Genomic DNA, 23685 nt, shown 5'->3' with positions numbered 1-23685 from the left:
TGAAAAGACGATTCCTACCGCTCTGGTTACACGCCAACAAGACAAAGTTCACAAATATTTTTGTGTCATTCAGAATACAATCTACGAAAAATCTCATTGAAAAGGTTGTTTTATCTTAAATGTGACCACAATAAAAACTACGAAGGGTGACCTCAAATTTTCCAACCCACCTTTTCCTCTCCTATTCATATTTGATGGGTTTTTTTTCCCCCCCCGTTGTGATAAAATGATTCATTTGTGCCGACTGTCTTTAGATTGATATCATTAGCGTATTAAATCGACAATCATATCCATCTCGTGCATATGCACAAGACTATCCTGGACAAATGAACTTTTCATAGGAAAGGAAGAGCTTCTGCCATATTTTCATAGGAGCTGGCACGAATCAAAATACTAGAAGCTGCCTGGTCTTCTGTTAAACAATTCATTTCAATATTACGCCAGAAAAGAAACCAACATCAAAAGTATCAAATTCAGAGTGGATAAGCAAACATAATAACAATCATGTAGATAATTATGACAAGACGACCACAAAGATCAACTGTGATTCGGTATCTGTAATGGCTTTAGAGCAGGGGTGGGCAAACTCATATTAGCATGTGGGCCGCAGTGGAAAGTGTTCTAGAGGGCCGCACCACGAAAAGAAAATGTTTTTTCATTAAATTTTACTACTGTCACTGCAGTTAAATGCTTACCCAAGTTACATTTAGTGTAGTTTATTACATGCACACAGTTTAGTTTATTAAAATAGTTGACGTTGTCTCTGTCACACTGGGGGTAATTTTCAGAGTTAATCACCAAGCACAACATACATATACACGCGGACGGGCCGGAGAGACAAAAATGTTTCGCGGGCCGGCATTCGGCCCGCGGCCGGCGTGTTTGAGACCCCTGCTTTAGAGGATATCTGCGCCGATTTTCACGTGTAAACTCTCGCCGTGATATATAAACCCTCGATCGACGTCTGCGTGGCCTTAACCACCGCCGTCCAGCGTTAATAAACAGGAGAAATTTGCAACTGCGACAAAACGCTACATAAATTGCTTTCTTCCTCCGCTCAACCGTGTAATTTGAATCAGGGCAAGCAGTTGTTTTCAAATGCGTTTAATCAACGCTTCCGGCTTGCCGCAAGGCAGCTCTGCTTTAAATGATCATCACGATCCTGGGCATCAAGTGACACACCTGAGAAGGGCCCCAGCGATTGGCATGCTACTTTCTTTCATCAAAAGGTGCCTCGAGGCAGGTTAGACAAAAATTAATTTGGAAGCGGGAAACAGACTTCTTTAAGTCACCTGGCTTTTTCGCGTTGCTAGAAGACCCATGGTTATAAGTAGATTCTAGTTCTTTTGATTGTTGATTAATACGACTGTTGTCGCAAAGCTCTCATCGAACTACAACAACCTTACTACCCTCACCATCAAAATAGCAGGAAATGAATTGGCGCCTATGTATATGCAAGTGTTTACCTCTACGTATGTGTGTGCCTTTGTGTGTGTTTGAGTGCGTGCGCGCGTGTCTACCTATCTACCTATGTGTATGTGTGAAAAGAGAGAAAAAGAGGAGACAAGAAGAACTGAACACCCGGGAATTCGAACCAAACAGTTTCAGATTTCCTTCACAGCGCAGACCAATTTAAAATGTAATTATTCAAAAGGGAGGGGTAGATTGATTTGGGTTGGGGTGGGAAAACGTTAGTCCATAGATGGGACACGGCACCTGACAGTGTCATAAAGATGAAAAAGTACACATCCTCAATAACACCCACGGTGGGAAACTGCACAACCTGGGCATACATTGTCTGTCCTCTCTGAGCTTGTTCATCGTGAACTTTTTAGCTTCTTCAAACAGATGATGATTAAACTCTTGATTATTCTGCAGATGACTAACGTTCCGCCAACTGACCGGTGCTGAAAGAAAGATGGAGGTTTAGCACCTTAGTTTCCGAAACAAACTTAACACCCCAGCGCCTTCGTCTTGGTCACCTTTCATAATCAGGTGCTTTGTTTGTGGAGTGTGTGAGATCAAACGGGTGGCTGTGAAGCAATGAACAAGTGATAAAAAAAGGCGATAAAAGGTCGATAACGGAATCAATATTGTCACTGGATGCAGCCATGTTCCTGATTTTCGAGTAACCTTTTCCTTGGTGAAATAAGTTAAACAGTACCTTTAGAAATAACGTGTCTGTTGTTGATAATATCAGCATCGAGATACATTATAGCGGCTATGCAACGTACACACACACATCCCCTCCCCTCGCACAGCACAACTGCCCTACCGCATGCATGCGCACACAATGGACAGCTTACTCGTGCGGTTTTAATATCCATTATATACATGCGTGGCTTACCTAACCGGATTTTCATTTATGCTCATCCATTTAGAGAGTATGTTGTCGACACATCTCAATGAATTTCGGCTAGTCTGAAGGCGGACACTCCTTCTCTTTCTGCGCTGTAGCGGGGTTAGGTATGGATGGGAATCGAGGGGAAGGGGTTATTTTCTGGCTTATTACAGATGTCATCGTTAAAAGTTTGTCGTTACCTTTGAAATGGGAGAAGGAAGGCGTATGATCACAGCTTACTAGCAGGCTATTAACAGAAGAAACGGGACGCAGCGCGCCGCTGGAACGCAAGCGCGAAAAGGACCGAGCGGGATGTGTGTGAAGTCTCGCGCCGTTCTGCTACTCGTAGATGAGAGGAAAGAAATTAAATTCCTCCGAAATGTAGAATTTCGTATCGCAGATCTTAGTATCTAGTGAGGGAACAGTAGTAGACCTACATGATCGGTGTTCTCGTTTTCAGTAAGAGTGACTGTCTATGATGGAATACAGCTCTACTGTGATCCTAGTTTACTAGTGATACTAGTTTAGCCATTATTCCTCTTTCCGATTTTTTGTGTGTTCGTTTGCTTGGTGGTGGTGGTGGTGGTGGTGAGCTATAGTATTGTCAGACACTATTTTCATCACATCCTTCAAAACTACAGATGCATGTCCACACATGAGTTTTAACAAATGAAGAAACATGTAAACATTTTAGAAATTAAACATTTGTACATTTACAAAAGTATATATGCAGCATTCTTGTACCTTGTGATGTGCAATTAAAGAACTTTAGAAAACACTTTTCCTGACAATGACCACAAGCACTACTATATTAGGGGATTAATTTTGTAAAATTTGTCTTCTGGGTTCTTCTGTTGTGAAAACAATGGAAGAAGTAGAATGAATTTTAACTGTTAACTTCCGTTCATGAATTCATTTGCTTTTTATTGTGAAGAACCATTCTCAAAAAATTACTCTCAATGAATACATTGATGTCTTAACTGTCTACAAATGTACAGATACATCCATAAATCTATTAACTGCTATCAAATAATACAAGACTTTCCAGTTTTCAACTTACAAATGCATATCAAGGACAATGGTGTAAAATAATATGCATGCAGTATAGTGAATTTCTAATTTGTATTCCCATCAGATCTTAAAGCTACATTAGCTGTGACCTACAGCTTTTAAATCCAGCTGCTGTTGATACTACTGCACACAGAATATATACAAGAATACCTTGCTTGATCTCTCTTACCTGTATCATGTACTAAAGCAAAAAACCAAAAAAATTTGCATGCACATTTCAACTGCACTACCCATTGCCTACATTTTTTAAAAAACTCAAATGTATTTTTGCATGCTACGTAAGAAATCTACTCCCTAGCTAATCGTGTCTATATGTGTGTACTTACGTTGAACTTATGGGACTGTATTACAAACAGATATGGACATTTGTTACAGCACATGACATTTGCCCATATTTGAATGTAAATGCTTAACACACATCTATGGACTTATTTATATGTGTATATATATATATCCTCATTTACAGATATACATATCTATGTGTATGAGCTCATAGCAATATGATAAGAACAGTTTTGTGTGTGATTAGACTGTATCATAATCATTATGAAAGATTGGATGTATCATCTGCTCACTGCTGGGTACTTGTGGTTACACAACATACTGATAAATTTGTTTTCAAACTCCATCTCACACATATGCATATGTATGCAAACACATACGTGCGAATTTATGAATGTGCATGTATGTGCATGTATGTGCACTGAGAGAGTGAAGGGGTAGAAGTCGATAGGGCCCACAGATGTTCTCGCTACTGCCTTTCGTTATGACATTAGTGTATTCATTTAGCGAATCACTGTTTGTGGTGATACACCTCCGGTATAAAAAGACAACAATGGCAAATGTAGTACGAATTCAACTGTGCTATATATTTTAAAAGTAAGGCGGATACTTCAAAATACGATTGTCAACGATGAGATACACCCTAAGATAACCCAGATCGTAAATAAATTTTAATTTGTGGTTTTCCTGATAGTATAATGGCAAAGTGACGATTGTTTTCATGTTCCATCACAGAAGCGATGGCAACATGTAAGACTACGTAGCAGTCGGACTTATCAACTGTTGAATTTTACTCTCAGATAACAGAAAACCCCGCAGCACAATTCACGTCTGCAACACGCAGTCATCTCTTGTCATCACTTTCAATAGGATGCAAGCTCAATTCGTTTTTCATGCTCCCCTTCGAACTACTGCAATATATTTCACTAAGTCCTTTCATTTACAGTATTGTAAGCCTCTGATCAAACTACCAACACATAATAAACATGTTCATACACAAAACACAATATCGTATATCCTTCACGAGGTAGATGTGCAAGGCAATTAGTACGCGCAGGCAATGAGAATGAGGGAGTGTCACGCATTCGCTAACAGTTCGAGAACAATCCGTCAGAAGTTATAAAACTGTTTGGATACTTACCTAAAACTGCCTGAAGTGCTTGATCCTCGGCAAGGGCATCCATTATTCCCCAAATTTCCCCCAAACTACTGTCTCCCAGTGTTTAATCCATGTGTCGTCTGTATAACTTGCACTGTCGAAGCTCTTTACTACTCTGTGTATCGTAGGATCTCTGACGTCACAGCATGTGACCTCGCAGTCGCTGTTCCTATCACCTCCCTCGCCAGCACCACCGCGTTTGCTAACAGCAAAAGTTTGTCGTGTCAACAGTAGTGTTCGCTATTTTCGCTCTCAAACTACGGCCAGTGGCCAGTGTAAACACAAGACTAATTATAGTTAACTCGTTAGGACGAAACATATTTGAAACGGATATCTGAAGGTACATATGCATGTACATACCTTCAAGAGATCATTCACCAATAAAAAAGAGGAGGGAAGGAGGCGGGAGAAAGATGGTGGATGGGAAGGGGAGGAAAGGGGAGGGATAGTTTGAGAAAACCGAAGAAGAGAAGGATTAGGAATTGAAGATCACTCGATGGAACTGTAGAAATAAAAGAAACATATTCGCTGATCTCTTTTTAATAGTGAAGTCAGTAATACTGGTATCAACGATAATTAATTATAATGAGCGCGCGCTCGTGTACGTGTGTGTTTGTTTCAAGACTTAGAATATTCGATTATTGTTACACAATATTATTACAGTTAAATTATTTCACGAATATTATTATATGACCGTGCATGTACACGCAAGCATATGCTCGATAAACATTCCAGCATACGACTCATGTGCTTTGGAATCGTTGATTCACGGCTATGGGCTGCACGATGCTCTAATCTTAGGTTCTGTTTACACTGACCTAAGACCATGTCAGACGCGATCTGTGTCTATGCCCTGACCAGTTACTAACCACTGCTCACTATATTGATAGTAGGAGAATTAACCCGGTTTCAAACCATACCGTATACTTGATAACGCTTGCATAGGAACCTGCTCTCAGTCCTTGAGACAAGTATAGGAGAGTATACGAAGGACAGAAGGAACAACCGTGCAGACAGGTAATAAAAGACAAACATAGAAAACGAAAAGAGGAATCAGGGAACAAGCAGCAAGGATGGAAAGTGTCGCAAATGTGCAGAGGAGGATGACAACTAAGCAATTTAGTGAAAAAAAGTGAAAGAAAGGGTAAAAAAAAAAAAAAAAATGGACTAGCATTGTATTGACTGGTGTAAGGATCATGGAACAAACAAATGTTCATAATATGATCATACATAAACAAGAATAATCGATCAGTATTTTTTTTTAATTTATCACAACCTCTAGATTTTACGTTGAACCCATAGAATCCTACCAAAAAACCCCTGAAAAAAGTTGTGAATCATAATTTTCCAATAAAAGTTACTAAACTTTCGAGAGCTTTCTGTTAGTTATTTTTATGATGCTGTTAACTTTTCATTCGTTCGTCTATCTATCCGTCTAGTCACTCGGTGGTCATTTTTTTCTTTTAAACGTTTTTCTTTTTGTGGGAGTTTTGTATTTTTTTTTTAAGAAGTAGGTGGACGAGACACTGTACAAAATAAATACGCATTTTGAGTCGCAGATTTAAAAAAAAAAAGCTATATCAGTGTTTTACAGGAAAGGCATTAGCAAGGTCTTTATTTACATGGTATATCTGGCCATCCTCAGATTGTTCTATTTTTCTCGCGACAGAAAGAAGTGACTGAGTAATCAGTGAAAGAAGATTGCACAAGTAGGGTTCATACTGAGTAGGGCTTTCGAAGTTTAGATGACCTCAGGCAGTCATGCTGGTCGATGCTGATCAGTAGGCTTTCGGCATTCAGATAACTATAGGCACGTCCTCGATCATCATTTAGAGAAAACTCATTGATGAGCATTTGAGTGCTTTTGCGTGTGTTTTTGTGGCTTGCTATACATGTATTTGTCAAAGATGTGTGATATATACATGTATATTTTTTAACGGACTTTCTATGTAAGATTATAGTAAAAGATGTTAAAGACCAACCCAAACGCTGGAACATGTCATGCTCAAAAGACTTCTTTCGTGTTAAAAATGAACGCCTCGAACAAGAAATCACTAACAGGTAAACGGTTTTCGATATATTTAATAAAAAGTGTGATCGCACCCTAAATACCGGACGTGACAAAACGCTGTACTGTAGTGGTCGGCTAATCAACAAAGAGTGTGCGACACATGCGATGCGGAAAATATCGCTCACCGCAAGCACAAATATACAGGAAAGGCCCACGCTCTTGCCGAATGAGTGGAAAAGAATTCTAACGGCATATGCAATAGTGAGGATACTTGGTATAAGAAGCCACTAAAAAAAAAAATTAAAATAAAAGTATGTTCCCAAGCGGGGAATCGAACCCCGGCCGTCGCGGTGAGAGCGCGAAATCCTAACCACTAGACCACTTGGGACTCTGAAGTGTGGTGGTCATATATATTATATATCTTTTTAGTTTTACACGTTCTCACACCAAAATGCTTTTCCTGCGATTCGTCTAGTTTTCCTTCGATATGGCTGCTGCAGCTTCCAGTGTTGTCCTCTTGTTGTTATCTGCATGAAGTCTAATTCGTTATCTATTGTGTTGTCTTATTAACTGTCACAAAATGGACGCTACTTTAGAAGGTCAGTGATAATTGTTCAGCTGGAAAATTTGTATTTGCTGAAAAAGTATAATTGTCATGTGTGTCTGTTGTCACATGCACTTTAGTACTATAGATTTTCCTTTTGTGGGCGGGGGGGAAGCATTAAACATTCATATCGAGATCAAAGTGTAATTTAATAGACTTGCTGAAAGCAACGTGGAAAACGTATTTTCTTACTGTGTGGCCATGGGTCGACGTTTAGGATATGATTCTTGACTGAAATGTTCTCGTACTCATAACCGAGACTGAGCAAAATACTAACGATGCTAAAAAAATTATTTTGTCTTTTTATTTTACAATGATTTATTATTGTATTGACACGACTGAGGCTAACGAAAATGCCAGCAGGTTATGCCAAAGAACTCAGATCAGTGAAGCAGGAACTTAAGGATGTTGAACAGCAATTAGAAAGTCTTCTGTCGCATCAGTCTCGTCTTTTTGGTCGCCGCAAAGAACTTGAGGCACTGTTACAACAGCATGCTGCACAGAAACAGCAGCAGGCAGACACAGAATGGGAAAGAAAAGGTAAGACAGGAGATGACAAAGGTTACAGTAGCATATTGCTAGAAAGTTCACACAAGCCACAAAAAAACTATATATATACACACACACAACGATGAAAATATCTCAAAGAAATAATTATTCAGTAAATGAAGCAAAGAAAAACTTTGCAAAATCTTTACAAGAATTAAAGTTTAGTCCCTTGACCTGTGCTAAACATTTCAGTCAGGTGCAAATTACTGGATAACTTTAAACTAAAATTATGAAATTGATCAACCTCTAGTAGTCCAAATGTTATTGTGCCATAGATTTTCCATGGTCTGAAGAACTCCAGAAGAAGTTGCAATCAGTGTTCAAGATGAATTCACTGCGGCCAATGCAGCTACAGACTATGAATGCAACTTTAGCTGGAAGGGACTGTTTGCTCATCATGCCAACTGGTGGAGGAAAAAGTCTTTGTTTTCAGCTGCCAGCACTCCTTTCCAAGGGTAATATTTCTTGATTATACTTCAGTAGTTCCTTTGACCTTTTACTTACTTTCTTTCTTGAATTTGAAATATAGTAAATATTGTATGAGCATGTCCATGCATGCATGTGTGTGTTCAGAAAGAGAGAGGGTGTACAAGAGAGTATGAAAAATTGAGAATGTGTGCAGCCCCAGTTAGTAGCTCATGTGTTCATGTTTTCATGCTTGAGCAAAGTGCTCAGTAAATACTCAGAAAATTTTATCCTTTTATGATTAGCAGGGCTTCTGTTATTTTTATTTCCTGTGTAGGGATAACACTTGTTGTCTCCCCTCTTGTATCTCTGATGGAAGACCAAGTCATGGCACTCGATCAGTTTGGTGTTGAGGCCATTATGCTTAACGCGGATGCAGACAAAGCCCAGGTGAAATATGCCCACGAGGCTATGACTAACCCTCGTGCTACACTTCGCCTTATTTATGTTACACCTGAAAAGCTATCAAAGTCAAAGCGTTTCATGAACCTGCTAGAAAAGATGTATGAAGGCGGTCGCTTCTCTCGTTTGGTGATTGATGAGGTGCACTGCTGTTCACAGTGGGGTCATGATTTTAGACCAGGTAGGGTTTTTTTTTTTATTGCTTGTTGGCTTTTATCACTACTCAAAAGATTTTGATATTTCAATAGTTTACTCTTTTTTAAAGGCTCACCCCAAGTATTATTACCTACGTTGATAGTGTAAAAATAGCTATGTTCCAAAACCTCAACAGCTTAATCATGTTAAACTTACATTAATCACACTAAGATAAGTCTATAAAGCTGTAATGCATGGGCAACTCATTTTCAAATAAACCCACAAATCACTATCATAGTTATAAAAATATTTAAATCATATTCTTTTAAAATAAATGTTGATGCTGATTTTTTTCAAGCATATTTAATAAATGTTATTTAAAAATTTGATATTATTTAAAAATAAATATTTTGTATCATTTGTTTTTTTGTGTTGGTGGGTAGGTGAGTCAGTGGGTGTGTCTGCATGCTGAAAACCAAAATACTTGAACTGTCAATTTGTTGAAGAAACTTTTGAATGTGTCTATTTAAAAATTTTTTAAATGTTTCTGTGTGTCATTGAAATAAAAATATAAATATAAAAATATTGTTAATATTGCAAAAAAGAAATGAATTATACTCCCTTAACATATAACTGAAATTTGTATGTAGATATTGAATTACTGCCTAAAACATGATTTATATTTGCTTCTTGTTTCTAGACTACAAATTCTTGGGAATAATGAAGAGGCAGTTCCCAAATGTACCTTTACTGGGATTAACAGCTACTGCTACACTTAAGGTTCTAGAGGATGTCAAAACCATTCTCAACATCCCTTCCTGTTTATTGCTTCGATCTTCCTTCAATCGGCCTAATCTCTATTACCAGGTTCAATTTCTTATTACTTATACAAAAATACGTGTATTTATTTCTTAGAAATATATTTTCCTATGACTAGACAAGTAAGATGAACCCTTAACTTCTGAAGAGATCTTATTGTTGTCACTCTCCCCTTCATCATTTCTGGCAGAAGTGTGTTTCACATAACATTTTACACCTCATTATTTTCAGTAAATCATAAAACATATTCATCACCTTCATTGTTGAATGAAGAGAATAGGACTCCTGTAGTGTTGAAGGTCTGCATTAAAATAATAGTATAGCTTTCATCATTTATAGCAAATCAAATAGGTCATTCCAGACTTTAAAAACTCATCTTTAAAAACTTTAAAATTCCTGAAATAATAATGTTTTAATAATTACAAAAATGAAAGAAAAATTGCAAAGCAGCTTTCTTCAAAAGCCTTTTTCAGAAGAGCTATTGTCATGTTTCATTATGGTCACACATATTTTAATAACTGTTTTTCAGGTGCGACCAAAGCCATCTTCCCAAGTAGAAACCATGGATGACATTTATGAGCTTATTACAAAGCAGTTTCTTGGAAAATCAGGTAAACAAGTAATATGTTGGCAAATATGCCATTCTTCTGAGGTATTCAGAGTAATAGTCTGCAAAAGGAAATAAGTAAAAGAAACTGAAGAAATGGAATATTTCAAGAATAAGTGGAACATCAGCGAAACATTTTTGCTTGTTACCACTTAGTCAGACTTTTCCCCTTATAGTCCCTCGCAGAAATGTCAATAGGACCCACTGTCAGTAGATCATATGACAGAAGTATCAAATGGGAACATTAAAAAGGTTTGCATTTTTTTCTGATGACATATAGGCTGATTAGGAGCAGGGGAGATGACTTGGAAAGGGGTATAAATATTAATATTTAAGCTGTCTCCCTTTCAGTCTCTTTTGCTGTCTCTCTCTCTATAAAGTGTCTGCAATTCTTTGTGATGTCCTGTAGGGAGAATTTTTCCACCTCCCATCAAGCCGTACAACTTCTGACTGTTACTATGTGCAAATAAATGCAGCTGCCTGAACCATGAATGTATGAGTCTGGCGGATGTGGATATGTTGTATTGTTTTGTGCAGTCCCGATTTGCCTTTGGGATGTGTTATCTTATATGTATATACATTTAGAGAGATGTGTTGTTTAATAAAGAATGACAGGGAATATTGATTTCAGCTATTGACAGTTCTTTGTGTGATGGATTTCAGGCATCGTCTATTGCTTTTCACAGAAGGATACAGAAGAGGTTACTACGGAACTGCAGAAAAGGGGCATTCATGCTGGTTGTTACCATGCCAACCTCAGTGCCAAAGAACGTAGTCGTGTACATAAATTGTGGACTGCAGATCAAATTACAAGTAAACCTGTATACATCTGCATGAGTGCTGCATGTGTATTCATTTGCCTGTTTGTTCAGTGTAGTGATTCTTAATCTGAGTTTGTATCCAAGGCATAAAATATCAAGCTATTTATTATAATAGCCATCATAGTTTGCATAATTGCTGATTAACATTGTGGGTGCTTGTGTGTTCATGTGAACACAAAATTCATCACAATTTTCATTAATATGTATTCTAAGAATGCAAAATCTAAGCTTTTGTAAAGCATTTTTAATACACAATATGACACAGAAGCTTCTTTTGTGACTGTAGAGTGTCAAATATGCAGATAATTTATTTAAAATATTAGATAAGATTTTCCAGCTGTTTTACTACACCGTGAAAATATTGCATAAATATCCAAGAGTCATGTGCAGGTAGTTGTGGCAACAGTTGCTTTTGGAATGGGTATTGACAAGCCAGATGTGCGCTTTGTTATCCACTATTCCTTGAGCAAATCCATGGAAAACTTGTATCAAGAAAGTGGACGTGCAGGTGAGAAGACAAAGACTTCAAAGTTTTCTGATCTGAAAAATGATTTTAATTTCAAGGGATCAAAACTGAATACTGTTGCCAGAAATATTTTAAACATGCAGTACTATTATAGTTATTGATAGCTCTACAAATACATAGTTTTCATTTAGCTGACCAGCAGGTGATGCAGAGTGTTCTTAATTTTTTGACAAATCTAAAAATTCTGTTTGACCAGATGTAATGAGGAAATTGCATGGTGTTTCATTATACAGGTAGAGATGGTCAGACATCCCTCTGCATTTTATACTACCGTTTTGCTGATGTTGGGCGCCAGAGTACCATGGTCTTTACAGAACGAACTGGGTTGGACAATCTCTATGGCATTGTTGCTTACTGCATTGACGTCTCTGGGTAAATAGTTTTTTCCTCGCTTCATTTTGCACTAAATTATCCTTTTCTATTTCTGTTGTTACAGCTGTTCCTTTTAAAGAAATAACTTTTTTAAATGTTCAGCATATGTTAGGGTTAGGGTTAAAGTCCAATACAGTGAGCACTGGGTACCTTGGGACTTCAGATCTCATACAGGCATACAGTTTTGTCTCTGCATATGGCAAATGTTCACATCTAGCCTTACTTGCTGATGGAATAAAAAAAAAAAACAATTTAAAAAATATGCTCAGTGTGTATGACTATGGAAGCAAAATTTAACCAAAAGACTGGGAAGATTTTGTGGCTTTTGACCCTGTAAATAATTTACATTTATATTGGAGGTGTAACACTTTAATCAGCCAAGTGTGAAATAATATATTCTGTATAGTACATAGATTTCTTGATGTGACTTTGTCTCAATTTCTCAGCTGTCGAAGAGTACGTATTGCCCGACATTTTGGAGAGCTGTGGGATGCAGAACAGTGTGTAGCCATGTGTGACCATTGTGATCCTAAAACACAGAGTAAGCAACTTCTTTCTTATTTATTTGTCCTTCCCTTCAGAACCAAAGGCAAAAATAGTCATAGATGACCACGGCTCAAGAGAGAAAATGAAAATGTTTAGTTTTCTGCAACCTTCATTATTTTTCTTGGCCTTGTCATAGAATTCTAGAGCAAAGAACAAAACAGCAATGACCTTTCATTTAATTAGCTTGATGCAGACAATCACATGATTTTGATTTTTTTGCCTCTTTTCGTCCTATTAAACAGTTTTTAGCATTATGGTATATATATATTTTTTTGTACTATCCCTGCTATTTATACCTAGTTCATTTAATTCCTGCAGGAGAAGTTTGCAGACGTGATGTTACTAGGTATTGTAAGGAAGTTGTGCGCATCCTGGAAAATGCTGCCTCCACTAACCAAAGAGTAACAGCTGTGAAGTTACTAGATGCTTGGTATGGAAAGGGAAGTGTCAGTCTGCGGGTGCGAGACATAAAAGCCCCAGGTGTGACACGAGAAAAGGCAGAACGAATTTTGGCTCACATGCTGCTGGAAGGCTACTTGAGAGAGGACTTTCACTTTACTGCCTACTCCACAATCTGCTACCTCGTGCCAGGTTGGAACTTTTCCTGTTAACTCTGAATTAAGTATCCATAATTTACATGCTTTGTCTGGTAGATGTTACTTTTTTGTTGTTCCTTGCTTGTCAGCCATGGTTGTGGTGGATGGAAGAGAGCAATCTAAGCTCACAGATGACACAGAAAATGGGACATGCACATCACCTGTTCTCTCTCATACGCTAATGTTCCTTTTTCTAAGGCGCTTAAGATTCCTGTCTTTAGCATCATTACCCAGAGCTAGCCTGCATAAACATTTATATCTCATTTCTACTACATAAAAGTGTAGAATCTTTATCTTGTGGGATTATGGGCTTTTTTCAGTCCAGCTATATTGCTTAGGATTATGTAAACTCAGAGTTGTGCAAGTAGCAAGTAAAGATACAGTTATAGTGTGCGTTAGTGTGTGTGTATACTTGTGTGTGAACTTTTTTGTTGTTCAATTTGTTTGCAGGTTAGATATTTTTGTAAACTATATTGAGGGAATGCAATGTGAAGCCGTATTGGTGGTGAACTCCTAATGGACTAATAAATGCTTAAGATATCTTAGTTTTATCAAGGCTGACTGTTTTCTTACGCAGATATCCTTCTTTCCCTTTAGGACCAAAAGCAAAGGCGTTGACTTTGGGGACTGCCCATGTCACCATGGAATTTGAAACTAAAACACTATCTACACCTTTAGTGACACAAACACCCAGTTCCTCCAGCAGTATGTTGTCAGTACAAGAGACACAAGCTAGCAGTTCTGACACTGTTCCTGCAAAGAAAAGCAGTTGCAACATGAAACCTGTTGTTATTAATCACAAACATTGTCCTTTGGCCTCACCTTCATTGAAAGCAGATATTTCGGATGGCGATGCTGGCTGCATGTCTTCCAGCTCAAGTCAAAGAAAATTACATCTGGTCAACAAGAAACGTAGACCATTGATTAATGATGATGACAGTGACGATCAAACTGAACAAGAAGTAAGGAATAATGAGGATCCAGATGACTTGCGGGAGCTTGTGTTTAGTGATTCAGATGTCGAGGAACCCAAGAAAAAAGTAAGCAGGACAACCGTAAAAAAGAGAAAGGAAAAAACAATCCAGAAGAGGAGTTTGTCGTTCAAAAGAACGGAAAAGACAAATGTGAGTGTGTGTCAGGATGAAAGCAAGGAAACTGGCGTATCAAAGACTAGCATGGAGACCCCAATATTGGTAGATGACAGCGACTAGATACAAATGTTTGAGTAAAGAGATATTGTCAAGAAACAGGATTTATCTTTAGGGGAGATGATTTGTTCATAAATGTTTGTTAGATGAAGATTCTTTTCTTCACCCATGAATTTGTTTTGACTGCAGAAATAAATGCAGTGGACATAAGCAACACTATCTTGTTTCTCATTTATTCTTCTGTTTTTGAGAATACACAGCAGTTGTTGCTGGGTGACTGCGCGGTTTCAAATAACCATGTCTTAGCACTATAAATGGGATTGCTAGTCAGTGTCAGCAAGAAGAAGTGAACAATACTTGAACCATTTCTCGACAAATCACAACAGAACAAAGAACTATTCCTTTCTTCATTTACCTCTATCCCTACCATTTCCATAGTTACCGAGCAAGGATAAGTTGTTGCCCCATAGTAAACTGGGGGTAGTAAATGGCAAGCATCTTGTCTCTAATTACAAAGCTGTTCAGACCCCATGGCTACTTTACCCTATGACATCTTTTTAACTAAGGCCACGGGGTAAATTAACCCATTTATGCTGAAGGTTGAAATTTTTGAATTTGTGCCTGCAATTCATGTATGTGACCTACAGATATTCAAGGAACAAGAATTTGAATGTACAAATGTTGTTACAAAAATGGAATGCGAGACATAGATTGGTTAACTTCTATAAGGGCCTGGATACTGGTTTATAGCTAAGGCAATAAAGCTTGATTTTTCGGTTACTCCATGGCAATGAAATGCACTCATTTTTAAACTACAATCCCATGATCCTGAAATAGCCATTTCAAGCAACCTTCTTTTAGATAAGGTACTGAGGGAGTGAATTACATTGAGGTTCTGGTCTGCTATGTTATAGCTGGTTAGATAAGACAGTTCTTTGCCCTCATATGAGGTGGCAGGTCCAAACTTTGGGATTTTGTTGATGAATACTTTCTTCAAGGTGTGGTCTTATTTTAGTTTGTTTATCAGCTCTTGAGAATTCGTTAGTGCTTTTTTTTTAAAGTCAAGAGTCCTGCTTTTGTAGTCTGTCCTGCTCTGTGTGTGTGTGTTCAAGTACATGTGTATGAACATTTGTGTACGCATGAGTGCATATGCCAGTCTGTATGTGTGCGTCAGTACGCAGCGTGCAAGCGCGTTTGTATGCATACCTCCCCCGCCCCCGTGCCATGATAACATAGTTACGAACTTGTATAGTAAGCAGCCGGTAAAAACGGTTACTGGGCCGAGAACGTATGTGACTCCATGTCTGAGTGGGATTGTCATTTTGTGTCCATGGGCACTAAACAAAACGATCAACAGGTCTCAAGATCCGGGTAATTTTCAGTCATGACAAGGAGCGCTCTGCCTCTCAGACCTCCACGATGACGCTGGACCGGAAGGACTGGTGCAGCAGGCGATGCTGCCGCAACTTCCTTTGCGCCAACTTGCTGGTGCTGCTCACCACCATTTTCGCTGTCGTTGGGTTTGCCCTCGGTGCTGGTGTAAGAACATTACAGCCATCTCTAGACGCCATCGTCTGGATCGGTGAGTAGGGCACGGTCAGGATGCGACGACTCTAGAGTTATGCTTTGTTCTCTCTCTCTCTGAGTGCGTTTTTTTATGTGTGGCAGAGAGAGAGAGAGGGGAAAAAAAGCGAAGAGAAAATTTGTTCTCTACTTTTGTCACTTTATCTAAAATATTTGTCACAAACGGGTGATAATAATAATAAACAAAACAGGAGAGGTGCAGAAGACTGCGTAAACCAGAACAGAAGGCATCAGACACAAGCACTTTTATTTTCGACACTTAAGCACAGCGCTTGACTTATCTTGTACCTAGCTCTTATTCTGTCATTATTTTGTAACTTTTGTTATTGAGCACACTTCCGGGTATAGTTGCCGACTGAGATAAATAACATTGGTCATTTGTCATATTTTTGCAGATTCTCAAAGCAGCTCTTTTACTATCTAAATCTTTTTCAATTTAAGAAATCGCTTCACTTGTACTCGAATAGATTTTATCCTAGATAAGATAAAGTATAGTAGGTCGATGTTTTAAGGTCTGGAGAGTTGTTGACCTGTGGGTAGAAGATTGAAAGGTTATAACCCCCACGTCAACTTTGCCAGTCACATTTGAGAAATGAGTTCAGCTAAAAATGCTTTACACTCAGAAGAGATAAAGACTGTTACAAGCATGGTGACTTTCATAACTTTTATGTATTACACCACATACAAAAGATATCCAAGTAGGCCATGCTTTCTGCCCTTTTTTCAGTGAGAGAAATTATTAAAAAAAAACTACACTAAAGGTCCTTAAACCCAACACCAAGTGATGCATTCTAGAAAAAATTGCAAAGTATTAGAAATTATAAATAAATTTATATAAAATCAGAAAAGTAAAATATTGACCAAATTATTTATGTAATAGCTATTTTAACTTTAAAAAGGTCGCGAGAGGTTCGTGTATCCTGGTCACGTGTCTTTAGGTAAAGCCAGAAATTTTGCATCTTTCCCCACGGAAAATGTATGGTTTTAACATTTTGTCTTTAGTTTGTAATCACTTCCACCAAATATTTATCAGCTGTCTTCTCTGATCGTTCCGCTCTTCTGACAGGTTTACCTGGAGAGGTATACATGAGGATGTTGAAAATGATGATTCTTCCGCTCATCATTTGCAGCGTCATCACAGGTGAGAGACAACAACCTTCTCTCCCTTCCAGCTTGCTCGCAATCCTCTTCGACTTCCTTACAACTGAGTTATCTTCCACAGTATCTAGAAAAGAGAACTCTACCTAACTTTTGTTTCCTTTCGATGTTGCCTTTGTGATATTGCTCTGATCTGTGGCTATTGTTAAGGAGTAGTTGTCAATGAAAAGATTGAAGTCCGAATGGCATGGTTAGCTCATCAGAAATTTATCAACTAATCTTTAGTCTGATGCAAGATGCGTCTGGGAGCGACTCCAATGAGAAGCTTTAGAGATCATTGTCTTAACTGCTACTCACATGGTCCAGACTATATGATAGGACAACCCTCGTTAATGGTCCAGTTTGTTCCAAAGAAGTGTAAGACTTGTTGCAGGCACCGCATCACTGGACCCCAAGTGTAACGGAAAGATCAGTGTCGTGGCCTTAACCTACATCGTGGTGACCAATAGTTTAGCTTGCTTAGTGGGAATTGCAGTGACGTGCGCTATCAAGCCAGGTAAGTGCGCGTTCTTTAGATAATGAAATTCTTATGAATTGAAATTTGTTTATTATTCTCTAAACTGAAGACAAGCATGAGACTTCAACTCGCGCATGTTTGTACGACTGCTGCGGAGTCAACCATTCATCAGTTTTTGAAAGATTTTATAAAAAAAAAAACCTCATGGCTAAAACAGGGAACACGTTCAAATACTTTATATGAGATTTTTATATCACGTATAGTAAATGCTTTTGTTTATTCAAACTTAGTATATAGGCGAAAAACTGATTTTGAAACGCGTTTTTTTTTTCGTTGGCAAAACGCTGATCTGGTTTTATTTTTTTTATGAGGAGATTTTGCAATGCAACATTAATTTAATGTAGACTTTCAGACAGTTGCCTTAACTAATCTTATAGCTCTACAAAGTGGAGTGAGAGAATTGTTCAAGAACTGATCAACCATATATAATAATGAATTGTTTTCGGTATAAATATTTCCTGATCACATTTTTTTCTCACTGAATTTAAAGCTTTGTAGAAACATGATTAGCCATATTCACCCACTCTTCACTCTTCACACTTAACTTCGGTCCCACCGTGTGATGAAGCCTTTATTCTCATCTTTACTAGGTGAAGGGGTGGCCCTGGGAGGTTGAGCAATCTGTTCCACTCATCGCTATGGACACAGCTGATATTTTTGCTGATCTTATAAGGTACCCTTGAGTTAAAGAAAACAAATCAGTATTTTTTTTTGGCCTTTATATATTGAAATGGGGTTAAATTGATTATAAAGCATAGTCTTGACAGTTAAAACATGTTGGCGTTTATAAAATAACAATGAAGATTTTTTTTTTTTTGGCAGAAACATTTTCCCAGACAATATAGTGGCGGCCAGTTTTCAGCAGGTGAGACTTTTAGTACAGTCAAATTCCATGGTTTTTGAAGCATCACTAGTAAAAATAGTACTGCATTGACTAAAATCTCACGTGTCTAATATGCAATTAAAAGTTTCTACCTCTAGCTAATCACTGTTACCAGAAAGACTGATTGATCGGAAAGAAGATTTAACTAAAGCTCTACGAGAGTGCAAAGTTGTTGGTTTTTTTCAGATGATATGATAAAAAATACCATTTGCCCTTCCAAAAGGTGGGACTACGAGCTATATCAGTCATTTCATTTAAAATAATTGCCCTCTTGGTGACCTTTAGATAGCCTGAGTAAACTGTGTTATCAAACAGTTTACAAGTTGCTGAACTTGGTTTAAAAATAAATGTCAATGCTCCTGTTTATGAGGATTTTCACAGGCTCAGACAAAGTACAATGTAGTGGAGAAGCGAATTCGACTTAATAGTTCCGGGGAGGCCCTCAACGAGACCTTGCAGGTGCTTAGGGTCAAGGGCGTTGGCACTACGCCCTCTACAAACATCCTCGGTATGTATCTCTCCATGACAGTCACATGTAAGCTTGTTACTAGGACAGAAAAGGATATATGGTTTATAGGAATGACGAATGTGCAGCATCTTCGGATTTCAGAAACTCCTTTTTTGCAATAATTTTTTTTCCAGAACGTAGTTCCACCACTTTCGCCTGTTTCAAATATATTTCATTTTTCTCCTTCCATCACTGCATATGAGTACTTGAAAATGTGTTCCTAAACAGATTAATTTAGGGAGTCACTGACATCCACTGCACAACAAAATGCTCGGCATCTGTGGAAAACACTGCATTTGTGTCAAACAAGAGTCCCTGATGCATACTTTGTGGTTGTTAACCTGTCTTCACCCATCAATTAGTCCTCAGAAGACACAGAAGACATACGTAGAAAAATCCAAAACAAGAATAAATCATTTGTCTTTCGCCGTAAGGAGAAATAGCGAAGAACATGGTCTGTCAAGTACAAGAGGTAATATTTAACTTCTGTGATCCCGACGCGTCGCTGAAGAAGGATGACCCCTCCACCGCCACAGACAGAAATATCCATCCATGCGCTCTTCGTGTAATCCGCTCTTTCTATTCTGTACACTGTGCAGTAACGTTTATACTTCACGAAGGAGATGGCTTATTAAAGCGGATTTATTTTTCCACGGTGTCAGAATAGTCAAGAATCAATGCTGCAGATAAGGAATCCTTTGTAAGCAAGGTGTAACAGTTTTGGGAGATTTTTATGAGTTCTTCCCCTAGGATGGGAGAGAATGGCGTGAGAAAGTATGTTGCGATTGTGCCACCAGATTGTGTCAAATAGAGTGATTATTACATGGCTAGGGATGGGCTAGCTAAAACATCCTTTATGGTCAGTGCAGGCGGACACTACAAATAACACACGTCTGTATAATAAACTGGAGTTTTGACAGATTTAGGCCTCCATAGCCCTTCGCATGTCCTTGCCATGTGTCCAGTTGCCAATGGCCTTGCGATGTCAGGACATGCCATCAAGATAATGTGAATTCTCAAATATCATGCCGCACAACCCACACACACTTGTCCACACACACAAATACTGCTCTAAAAACTGCCCGATGTTGTTGCCTAAAAAAACGAGAGAAAAAAATCATATAAAGGGGCTGGCTTTTTATAAAAGATTTGTTACCCCCATCGCAGGCTTGGTGCTGTGCTGTCTGGTGTTTGGAATGGCAACAGCCAGCGTGGGGACGGTGGGACGACCGTTTTTCCAGTTCTTCTTTGCAGCAAATGAAATCATTTTACGAATTCTCCGCTGGTTTGTGTGGTGAGAGCTCACAGACAGGAGTATATTCAGCACGTGCTCAAACATGCATCAAGTATATACATACCTACTTACACGCACTGACATACTTAGTATAAAAATCTTTACATATAATCCAAACATATTCATTCTGTCCATTTTTTCTTTCTTTTAATAAAAGAATTCTTTCTTCCCATCCATTTTCGTCCTCATTTATTTATTCTTTCTTTCCTTCCTTCTTTTGTTTTATTTATTCCCTCTTCCTTTCGCTTTCTTCCGCATCATTATCATCATCGTCGTCGTCGTTGACAATAACGTCAATCGTGTTCTCGCAGATTTATACAATTACAGACATTTGCCTTAATGTCCTTGCGCAGGGCTACGCCGCTAGGGGTCGCCAGCCTCATCGCCGTGGCGGTGATGGGCATGGGCGACCTGGCAAGTGCCGTGCGCTCTCTGGGAATGTTTTGCTTGACCGTGGTGACGTCACTGCTCGTCTACCAGCTGCTCGTCGTGCCCGCCTTCTTCTTCCTGCTGATCCGGAAGAACCCTTACTCCTTCCTGTTGACCCTCGGCCGACCGTGGATGGTGTCGTTTGCCGCTGCCAGCTCGTAAGTCCTCGGGTCTGTCGAAAAGCACAGCGTCCTGTCGTGCCATAAAACCACAACATACTGTTCATGTCAGGAGAGAGTCACATAGCTTGTTGGCAGCGGTCTTTGAGTAGTTTACCATGCCTAGGGCATGACAGGATGACGGCAGAGTCCAGCCTACCGTTAACCTTCCCTAATAAATCAAGTACTCTTGGTGGATGAACAATGCAATATTCCATTAACTGAATATGATAACGTTGACGACAGTATGAAGGCAACTTAACAATGACAAGATTGGGGTTTTTTTTTCATATTAGTGTGTCAATATGACTGATGAATTGTGGGGTGGGGGACTCCGCAGGGCCATGGCCATACCGGAGACGCTGCAGAGTCTGGAGCACGTCACTCATATTGACAGGCGCGTCACGCGCTTCGTCGTTCCCCTCGCCACCTCCATCAACAGGGACGGCTCGTGCATCTTTCTCGCCGTCTCCTGCATCTTCATCGCGCACATCTCTGACGTGGAGCTGGGCGCCGCTGGACTCGTCCTTTTGTGGTACCGCTGCCGCATTGTGTGTGTGTGACTGTGTAATGAACTGTGTGTATAAATATGTCTGTTTTTCTGTGTGTCTGTGTGTACGGTTGTATAAATGTATCGATGTGTGACGTTATGTGTGCGTGTGTGTGTGGCCGCTGCCACTCTGGGTCTCACATACACACTGTTGTGTTCTCGTAGTCATGTACCGAAGTGTACATGTGTTATTTACTCAGGTTTGGTGATGTAGTGAGTGGTAGTAAAAAGGGTATCCTCTTTGATTGTACCATACCTTGTCACTTGAAAGCAAAATTGCAACAAGCTAAATCTTTAACCTGTCATGCTCACATGGGTATCATTTCTTGTCACATATAGTTTGATTATGGGGTCACGCACACGCCGTTGTTCACACACACTCACTCTTTCTCTGAATGTATGTTTTCTGCATTTATCTCTCTCTCTCTGTGTTACCAAGGGTGCTGACCACTGTCGTGTCCCTGGCCATCCCATCAGTCCCTAGTGCCGGGTTGGTTGCTGTGCTCATTAACCTAACGGCTCTCAACGTACCAACACACGCCATTGGTCTCCTGTTTGCCACGGAATGGATAATGTAAGTCATTGAGTCACGCATCAGGTGCAAATCGCCGACCTTAAGAGGGATTTCAAAACTTTTTTTAATTTTAATTTGCCATTCATAAGAAAATAGCAAAGAAAAAAAGGAAACGAAAAAAATAAGTGAAAATATAACGATCCTACTATTTTCCACTGCTGTGACATGCGTCATAATAACTATTTTAAGTTTAATTTTGTTGTCTTACAATGGGGAGGGCGGAGATGGAGAGAAGGATTGAAGGGGGACTAATAAAAAGGCGGAGTTTGGTGAAACAAAACACCTTTGGCACCAGGATTCTGCATGTTTCTTTACTGGAACTTTTTTTTTCCAGCGATCGGCTGCGGTCAGCCTCGAATATGCTGAGTCATGCCTACTGTGCCATGACCACCTTCGTTTTATGCCAGTCGTCTCTCCCTCCTGAAGATCACGATGCTGGCGACGATGTTGTTATGGAAATCAACCTCGAGAGTTTGGGGAGCCTGCGAAGGGCGGAGGCGATGCGGCCAGCGACAAGGCTCCTTCAAGTCGGAGTGTAGATCATTCGCTTGTGACGCACAGGGTCACGGCAGGTCAGTGTCTTAGCTCTTGTCTGTCAGAGAAATATCTTGGATGAGGATAGTGACAGAGCAATGTATTTGAGGGATTAATGGGTGAGGGTGCTCAGGATGTAGTTGATGGGTAAATGCGTGTGTGGGGGGGGGGGAAGTTTGGAACAAAATAGTAGCAAAGTGTTATTTTAAAAAAAACACAGATGCTCAACATTTGAGTGAAAGTTATTTTAATTTTTTTTTCGCAGAGACATATATCAGACACCACAACATTACAGATGCTGGAAATTTTCTGCACATTCGCAGAAGAGACAGGAAATTCTTCGGCCTCCCTTCATGCTTATCTACCTTGTTCTGCCTGCTGTATAATCTCGAGGACAGATGGAGATATCTATGCCATTATCTAGTCTTCATTATTCTGTCACCATTTTTCTATGCCAGGGGACAGAAGTTTATGTCAGCTGACAATGTAGCTTGTCAGTAGACAAAAGGTTCTTTTTTTCCACGAGATTAATATTTCTAAGTGAAACAAATCCTTGCCAGTCCAGCGCTTGTCATTGCTACGGGCAAAAAGGAAACGGTGTGTGGGTAGGTGCTCGCCCACAAATCTTGGAACAAATCAGTTTAACATCGAGATTCATGGTGAGCATGTGTGGGGCATTGGTTGTTGAAGTCTTCGGCAGTATAATGAAAAATAATTCATCTCAGTGAACATATCTGAAATATCTGTAAGCTTTCCATCAACGCTGTCCATCTACACAGAGTTCATGTGCTTTAGATTACCAGAGGATATAGATACTATCACCATTGTAAATTGTTCATTTAGGGCTGTGCAGTCTACCAGTATATGTTTACAGACAAAAAATAAAATGCAGAGATGTTGAAATGTGTTTATTTATTTGTTTTGACCGCGGCAAACAAGGTGGAAGCTCTGGGGACAGAGAGCTGCAGGTTAAAAAAGGGAGACAAATATGTCTTAAACGTACACACAGCCTCGTGTGTGTGTGTGTGCGCGCGTGAGTGTG

At 39.2% G+C, this 23685-nt stretch overlaps 3 protein-coding genes and 1 non-coding gene across 5 annotated transcripts in view; 2 read left to right on the top strand and 2 right to left on the bottom strand.

Moving 5' to 3' along the window:
• Positions 1 to 4997, bottom strand: part of LOC112559242 (myelin regulatory factor-like) — a 51593-nt gene extending 46596 nt beyond the window's left edge. For both annotated transcript variants that reach the window (XM_025230316.1, XM_025230317.1), the window contains exon 1: positions 4836 to 4997. In XM_025230316.1, the coding sequence (XP_025086101.1) occupies positions 4836 to 4878 (43 nt within the window). In that variant the 5' untranslated portion in view covers positions 4879 to 4997. The remainder of the gene's footprint in view (positions 1 to 4835) is intronic.
• A 2183-nt stretch (positions 4998 to 7180) lies between these two features.
• Trnae-cuc lies at positions 7181 to 7252 on the bottom strand. Its single transcript has one exon. It is a non-coding gene; the product is annotated as a tRNA-Glu (tRNA).
• Positions 7253 to 7319: 67 nt separating this feature from the next.
• LOC112559337 (ATP-dependent DNA helicase Q1-like) lies at positions 7320 to 14668 on the top strand. The gene is made up of 12 exons (XM_025230486.1): positions 7320 to 7463; positions 7832 to 8008; positions 8293 to 8472; positions 8760 to 9065; positions 9720 to 9886; positions 10368 to 10449; positions 11109 to 11266; positions 11645 to 11774; positions 12026 to 12164; positions 12611 to 12705; positions 13029 to 13301; positions 13904 to 14668. The coding sequence occupies exons 1-12, from the start codon at positions 7445 to 7447 to the stop codon at positions 14515 to 14517; spliced, it is 2340 nt and encodes a 779-aa protein (XP_025086271.1). The 5' UTR covers positions 7320 to 7444; the 3' UTR covers positions 14518 to 14668.
• An 887-nt stretch (positions 14669 to 15555) lies between these two features.
• On the top strand, positions 15556 to 23542 carry LOC112558735 (excitatory amino acid transporter-like). Its single transcript, XM_025229362.1, has 13 exons — positions 15556 to 16036; positions 17105 to 17179; positions 17570 to 17692; positions 18091 to 18104; positions 18304 to 18386; positions 18536 to 18578; positions 18978 to 19104; positions 20272 to 20398; positions 20752 to 20985; positions 21326 to 21520; positions 21975 to 22109; positions 22444 to 22681; positions 22909 to 23542. The coding sequence occupies exons 1-12, from the start codon at positions 15874 to 15876 to the stop codon at positions 22646 to 22648; spliced, it is 1524 nt and encodes a 507-aa protein (XP_025085147.1). The 5' UTR covers positions 15556 to 15873; the 3' UTR covers positions 22649 to 22681; positions 22909 to 23542.
• The last annotated feature ends 143 nt before the right edge of the window (positions 23543 to 23685 follow it).

This window comes from Pomacea canaliculata, linkage group LG3 (genome assembly GCF_003073045.1).
Source record: "Pomacea canaliculata isolate SZHN2017 linkage group LG3, ASM307304v1, whole genome shotgun sequence".
Taxonomy (NCBI): Eukaryota; Metazoa; Mollusca; class Gastropoda; order Architaenioglossa; family Ampullariidae; genus Pomacea; species Pomacea canaliculata.
This window is presented reverse-complemented; position numbering and strand designations above follow the sequence as displayed.